At 40.5% G+C, this 7,799-nt stretch overlaps 1 protein-coding gene across 1 annotated transcript in view; it reads left to right on the top strand.

Moving 5' to 3' along the window:
- The first annotated feature begins 700 nt into the window (after nucleotides 1–700).
- The window catches only part of tmcc1a (transmembrane and coiled-coil domain family 1a), a 9,338-nt gene continuing 2,239 nt past the window's right edge, over nucleotides 701–7,799 (top strand). The window contains exons 1-3 of the mRNA XM_016454146.1: nucleotides 701–745; nucleotides 1,891–2,507; nucleotides 7,104–7,239. Of these exons, the coding sequence (XP_016309632.1) occupies nucleotides 701–745; nucleotides 1,891–2,507; nucleotides 7,104–7,239 (798 nt within the window). The remainder of the gene's footprint in view (nucleotides 746–1,890; nucleotides 2,508–7,103; nucleotides 7,240–7,799) is intronic.

Here is a 7,799-nt window from a genome sequence, read left to right as displayed (position 1 = left end):
TATAAACTTGTAAACAAGTCTCAGTACCGGCAGGAAATATAGGTAGGGGAAGTTAATGAACAGTGTTTGGATAGGTGAAATGCAGAGGACAAATTCCGAGTATGGTTTACCATACATGGCCTTTGCATCACTTCATTTTACTATTCGCGATTTAAAGTAATATGCCCTCATAATGTGCTACAATTTACCTTTTAGCAGTAAATAAGGTACAAAGATGTTCCTTTCAGGGTACTGCCCCAGTGACAAGATGTTGTACCCCTTAAAGTTAGAGAGATTTGACTGCAATATATCATGTAATGTAAATTGATATTTCCTACTGACACACTACAGCAAAAGATATTTTGGCCACCACTGTACACACACACACTCACGCACACACGCACACACACACACATATATATATAATTGCAACGAAATTAATGTCAAACTTATTTTTGTAATTTTTACATTATTTTCATTACAATTTAAGTCAGTGTAAAATTTATATTTAGCCTATATATTTTGTAAATGCACGTTATACGTTATCTTTTTGTAAACAATTATTCTGTGCATGTACGGTTACGCCTGTTGTTAAGACTACTCCGGCATTTTCGACCCTCAAAAACTGAGACTTTTGAAAACGCCGCAGACCCTGTTTTAGTTTGAAAACTCCAGGGTTGCGTTTCAGTGTAAACGGACCAAACGGAGACTTTTGAAAACGATGGCGTGGCTGCCCACATTCGTTCTGTGTATCCTTGACAAACGTGTAAACAATAACAACATGCTCATTGTTGTACTCGTAGATATGCATAGGTAGATTCCCCATTCGACCGCTCCAAGCACGTAGACATGCGTCCACCATCTAAATAATAGGGCATCTACTCTAGTCTATAGGGCATCTACCTATTAGAGCTGCATGATTCTGGATAAATTGAGAATCACGATTTATTTATTTTTTTGTCTCAAATAGAGATCACGATACTCCCATGATTCTGAACTAAACAAAATAATGTGACAAAATATTATTGCTGCAGTCTATTTAAAAGTGTTTAATTAATTTGAATTAATTATTAAACATTTTAATATATATATATATGTGTGTATTTAAAATATAATATTTAATACACCAATTATTAATATTAAAATGATGAAAAAGTTGTTTGTATGAATGATTCAATGATTCACTCATAAATACTTCACTTGTTTCATTACTGTATGATCAGCGTTTTTGAAAAAAATCTCTTGAATGAATGATTCAATGACAAATAATTTTTTTAAAAGTCGCTTGTCGCCACCTAGTGGTGAAATGATGCAATCGACACAAACCCAATTACTTTCAAAGGGGACTTGGTCTAATGTTTATATATGAGCTATAAGCTTTCATCCCGTTATTTCTGTGATAATATAAATGACTGTAAGACAGAAATAATACTGTGTAGTTGAAAAGACTGTTTGTGAAGCTGTTTCTTACTCAAACATGGTAAATGTCTGCTCTCTCTGTGTCAGCGGCAGTGCAAACGCAGATTTGAATATTGCAGTATGATTTTTACAAAGGTTTAATAGACACGAGCGAATTGTTGTCATTTAAAAATGGGATCGCATGGGTGTTTGAATCGAGAATGCGATTTTTTAAATGATTAATCGTGCAGCTGTACTACCAATACATATTTATGGTTGTACCTGCATGAATGGTCATGTGACATGCATTTTCGGTTGCATAGTGTGGACTGAGATCGTTTCTGAAACGCGGTGAAAACACCAGTATAGACGAGGATAGTTTTCATTTTAAAATGCCGTTTTAAAACCAAAACGCACTAGTGTGAACAGGGCCTTAATCTCCTTCCTCGCTCATGTCTCGCTCTCCTCCCTCCCTCACTCTTCCACACCCCTCCACATTGCCTCCATCCTCAGGTGTTTGAGAAGAAGAACCAGAAGGCTGCGGCGAGCATCGCCCAGCTGCAGCGCAAGCTGGAGCATTACCACCGGCGTCTGCGTGAGGCGGAGCACAGCGGCGTGCAGCGGCAGCCCAAAGACATGCTGCGCGACATGCAGCAGGGCCTGAGGGACGTGGGGGCCCGGGTCATCACGGGCCTCAGCGAGGGGGTGGTGGACAGCCTGCACTCGGCCGCCGGGGCCGTGGCCTCCAAACCGCGTGAGATCGCCTCGCTCATTCGCCACCGCTTCGGCAGTGCAGACAACATCAGCGTGCTGAGAGACGGGCCGGAGGAGGCCGAGGACAGAGCCTCCACCGCACACCTGCAGTCCAGCCCCAAGTTCGGCAGCTACGAGGACTGCTCCAGTGCCACCTCGGGATCCAACAGCGTGACGGGGGCCCCTGGGGGCCCGCCCAGCTCCAGGGGGAACACGCTGGAGCGGGGCCACCGCGGCAGCCTGGACATGCTGATGCAGGAGCTGCAGGAGCTGCGAGACGCGCAGACGCGCCTGGAGGAGATGCTGGAGAGTGTGAGGAGTGGATATATGAAGGAGTGCAGGCTAGTGATGGAGGCGCTGCAGGAGGAGAGGTTCAGGTACACTCAAACACAGATCACAGTACATACAGTCTAGAGCAGAGCTTCTCTTCTGGGTTTGCTTCAGGACCTAAATCATACTGGACATGCAGTAGCAATCCAGCACTGAACCACAAAAATCAACCATAATGTCCTTATAATCAAACAGACAAATGTATGGAGACTGTGAATATGGCTAGCCAGCAAGATGTTATACATTGTGATGATGGTCTAAAGTAGGACTGTGCAAATAATCGAATGCCATTATCATGCGCATCTCATCAGTAAAGCCGGTTCTGTGATTAGTAGTAAATCTCCATCACCTGCTTTCAGATGGAGCAGCATTTACTACACAGAGCCGTAGTTCACCGACAAGCTATGCAATATCGCGTTCATTATCGCCGATGTATCACCTGCAATTATGAACTCGATATTGTGTAGCTTGTCAGTGAACTACGGCTCTGTGTAGTAAATGCTGCTCCATTTGAAAGCAGGTGATGGAGATTTACTACTAATAACAGAACCGGCTTTACTGACGAGATGTGCATGATTATCGCATTCGATTATTTGCACAGCCCTAGTCTAAAGTGTCACTGGTTTTTATAGAACTTATGCTGTTTCGTTTATATCTGCTTGTAGTCATTAACACACTTTAGATTGATAAAGAAACATATGAATGAGAAAATAAAACGTGTAATGTGCTTGATTTTGAAAAAGAGTTAGGCTATTGAAAGCACATGAAATAATTCAGTTCGGTACTCGCTGTCTGACAGATGGCTTTCTGTGTGCTTTTAGTACAGTAGTTTATTTACTGAATTACTGACATTAAGTTTGGACTGTATAGTTAGAATAGAACTGATACTTTTGCCTATTTTCTCCTAAAGTTTTTTTTTATCCATTATCCAAAATCAAGTGGAGTTTTTTTTCTTGCCACAGCTGCCTGACATTAGGGGTCTAAATACATAAGCCTAGATAAGTCAAGTCAAGTCACCATTATTTATATAATGCTTTTTACAATGCAGATTGTGTCTATGCAGCTTTACAGTATTAAACAGGGAAATAGTGTGTTGAAATAGTGTGCCATTCTCCTCTGGCCAGACGAAACCAGCAGTTTAATTCTAGGCTGCAACAAAGTCAGATTGTTCAGAGGAATCATCTGGTTCCCGTGGACTATAATGCAATAAGTGTTCGCTCAAATACTGAGGCACTAAACCATTCAGGGATTTATAGGTAATTGGCAAGATTTTAAAATGTATACCATGTTTAATAGGGAGCCAGTGCAGTGTTGACAGATCTGGGCTAATATGGTCATAATTCCTGGTTCTAGTAAGAACTCTAGCTGCTGCACTTTGGACCAGCTGGAGTTTATTTATTAAGTGTGCAGAACAACCACCCAATAAAGCATTACAATTATCTAACCTTGAGGTCATGAACGCATAATTGAACGTTTCTGCATTTGCCATTGACAGCATAGGTGGTAATTTAGATATATTTCTGAGATGGAAAAATGCAGTTTTGCAAATGTTAGAAATGTGGCTTTCGAAGGAAAGATTGCTATCAAATAGCACACCTAGGTTCCTAACTGATGATGAAGAATTGACAGAGCAGCCATCAAGTCTTAGAGAGTGTTCTAGGTTATTACATGTGGAGGTTTTAGGTCCGATAATTAACACCTCTGGTTTTTTTTTTAGAATTTAACAGTAAGAAATTACTAGTCATCCAGTTTTGTATATCAACTATGCATTCTGTTAGTTTTGCAAATTGGTATGTTTCGTCGGGCCGCGAAGAAATATAGAGCTAAGTATCATGAGCATAACAGTGAAAGCTAACCATGTTAGCTTTCCTGATGATAACTCCCAAGGGTAACATGTAAAAGCGTAAAAAGAAACTGTCCTAGTACTGAGCCTTGAGGTACTTCATACTGCACTTGTGATCGATATGATACCTCTTCAATCACTGCCACAAATTGATGGCGGTCAGTTAAGTAAGATTTGAACCATGCTAATGCACTTCCACTAATGCCAAAATCATTGTCTAGTCTTTTCAAAAGAATGTTGTGGTCAATAGTGTCAAACGCAGTGCTAAGTTCCAGTAGCACTAATAGAGAGATACAACCACGATTGGATGATAAGAGCAGGTCATTTGTAACTCTAATGAGAGCAGTCTCAGTACTATGATACGGTCTAAATCCTCACAGAGAATATTTTTCTAAGAAGGAAAATAGTTGTGATGATACTACCTTTTCTAATATCTTTGACATGGACGTAGTGTCCGTGACGTCACCCGTAGGTTTCTGAAGAGCATTTTTGAAGCTCAAAGTGGGCAGAGGCGGCCGTCGCCATCTTGGCAGCGTGTCACCATGCGTCACTCCTGGATAATCGAAAATGGGCAAAGAGGCGGGAGCTGGTTGCTGAAACCACGCCCACCTAGCTCGACAGTGGTGACAGCAGCGGCAATCCACCTGTCACTCAAGTGGCCACGCCCTTAATTATGCAGAACTTTAACTCTTAATATAATTTAAACGAATGAATTGCAGTTTTAGTCACTTCCGTGTTGGTTTCACGAGAGAGACCGGAAGGTTGCCGCTTGGGCTGATGGCTACATGGCTACAATTTTATCTCTAATAGTATCGATCTTAGAAGTAAAGTAATTCGTAAAATCATTACTACTATTCTGTTGGGAAATGTCTGCACCTGCTGATGTTATATTTTTTCACGGTAAACATTGGACTATGGTGGCTGGTGTCTCTATTTTCACGTTCCGTACAATAGAATCGCCAATAACTAGAGCACTTTGATCAGGTTTCTCAGTGGGTGCAACACTGAGTGGGGAGAACCTGTTTGATGATTTGATCGGAACGGAAGAGCAGTGTTTTGACCTGCGACTATGACACAGTCGCCCTGCTGAGGGGGCTCTGTAACCGGAACCGAACAATGTACAGGACTCGCTGAGCTAGTCACATCTAGAAATCTTCTCTGTCAGCCTAACTATTTCCCTGCATTTATCACATGTGAATTCCTCGCTGCTGACAGAGACAGATAAACTACATGAGGCAAGCGGTGCAGGTGACAATGCAATGAGAAGCCATTACTCACCGTGACTGTAGAATAATTCCGACTCAACCCAGTTGTTTGATGGACTTGAAAAAAATGGAGCGAGAGAGAAAAGAAATAGAGTGAGACAGAGAAAAAAGAAGCGGATATGAAACACGAATGGGGATGCGATTGTCCAGCTAACAGGCTAACGTAATGCTAAGGCGCTGCTAATGTGCAGTGCTAGTGGTTAAAATTAAAAGATTAAAGGCTGGGGGTGAGAGATACAATTTAAATTTTTAACCCTGTCATTTATTTAAATCATTCAACCATGTCAGCGATACACATCAACAAATAGTAATTGGGCTCTTCAGTATGACAAATTGGTATAGGTTTCACCAGATAAGGAATTGGGTGAAGTGATATGTACTATATAGCAAATGTGATCTGTGTGATTATACAGCTCTAATCTGCTAAATGCAACTAAAAGCAATTACTATATCAATATATTAGAAACATTAATATCATTATTTCCTGTAAAGCTGGTCTGAAACAATGTGTTTTGTGAAAAGCGCTACACAAATAGGTTTGACCTGAGTAAATCATGCACTGTCCATGTTAGTTATTCATCTAATATTTTGATGTAGCATTTTCCCTGCTCTTCATGACTGTATCAGAAACAGATTTTTGGGTCGTGACCCTCCAGATTTGTGGGCCTGAAATAGACTCAGATTAGACTTTTTCCTCTTAAATGGTAAACGTTCGAGTAGGAGAGAGAGAATGTGAGTTCGCAGAGAGAGAAATGAATGGACAAACATATTTCTGCCCTAAATGTCCAGACTGCAGTCAAGCATTTTTTTCTGTTGGCTTGTAATAACGGCAGCACAAAAATATAGCTGAAAAATCAACATGCTGTCAAACTAATGGATAATTTAAGTTTTGCAGTTGTTAAAGGAATAGATCATATATATATATATATATATATATATATATATATATATATATTATGAGGCACCAAACAGGAAATAATTATGTAAAATCTGAATATATAAACTTAAAATGTGAATATACAGTTATAACCACGAATATATATATATATATATATATATATACAAATCAGTGCTCACACTCTTTTACGATTACATGTCAAATCTGGCCATTCTTGAATCTGAATATGAGATTTTAGAGCCTGTATCATATTTTTGTTGAGCCTTACAGCTGTAATCACGATGAATGGTTATTGTATGTAAAAGATATTTGTGACTGTTCTCACGCTTTGTGCCTTCGTGAGGAGGGGAAAAATGACAGAACTCTTGTTTTCTTCCATTAAGTGCATTTAAATTGAGTGTTAAAGCTGTTTAAAACTGATCCATTAGTCATCAGTTTGTGGTTTTGTCTCTGGATTCTTCAGACCAGTGAAGCTCCATCACACTTTGAGACGATTACGTGTACATAAGTAAAGACCAAAACATGCACGAGGTCTCGTTCCCTCACATAAACACACTCTCCTGCAGAATCACGCTCATGTTTGTCTTTGACACAGAGCACAGGAAGTGACTGTGTTTCTTGTGTTGTGTTTCTGTAGGTGTGAGCGCTTAGAGGAACAAGTGAACGATCTGACAGAGCTCCACCAGAACGAGATCCTGATCCTGAAACAAGAGCTGGCCAGCATGGAGGAGAAGATCGCATACCAGTCCAACGAGAGGGCCCGAGACCTGCAGGTGTGTGTGTTTAACATATTACCCACAATGATGGCCCCAGAGGTCAAATGGATACTAGCTAGACAGCTTGACTTACACTAGCTAGTGGGTGTGAACTGCCACATAGATGTTTCTTCATCAGATTTGGAGAAATTCCATCACTGTCTCAGCAATAGATGCTCTGCAGTGAATGGGTGCCGTCAGAATGAGAGTCCAAACAGCTGATAAAAACATCACAATAATCCACAAGTAATCCACAGCACTCCAGTTCTCCCACCATTCTCACTTAAATATGAGTCCATAATCCATAATAACACTTCCTCCAGTGAAAAAGTGTTCTGGTCTGAATCAGGAGAGGAGTCTGCACAGATCAAGCAGCGTTTACAAGCCAAAACAGCTCTGAACAAATATGTGAGAGACAACAGGAGATCACTGGAGGAAGAGTTATTATGGATTATGGACTTGTATTTTAGTTAAAAGCGTCTTAATGCTAGATTTGTTTCAGCTTTTGTCTTCTCCAGATGTTAACTGATGGACTGGAGTGCTGTGGATTACTTGTGGATTATTGTGATGTTTTTATC

This window comes from Sinocyclocheilus anshuiensis, unplaced genomic scaffold (genome assembly GCF_001515605.1).
Source record: "Sinocyclocheilus anshuiensis isolate Anshui unplaced genomic scaffold, SAMN03320099.WGS_v1.1 scaffold105, whole genome shotgun sequence".
Lineage (NCBI taxonomy): Eukaryota > Metazoa > Chordata > Actinopteri > Cypriniformes > Cyprinidae > Sinocyclocheilus > Sinocyclocheilus anshuiensis.
The sequence above is the reverse complement of the archived record's forward strand: the minus strand, read 5'-3'. Positions and strand labels throughout refer to the sequence as shown.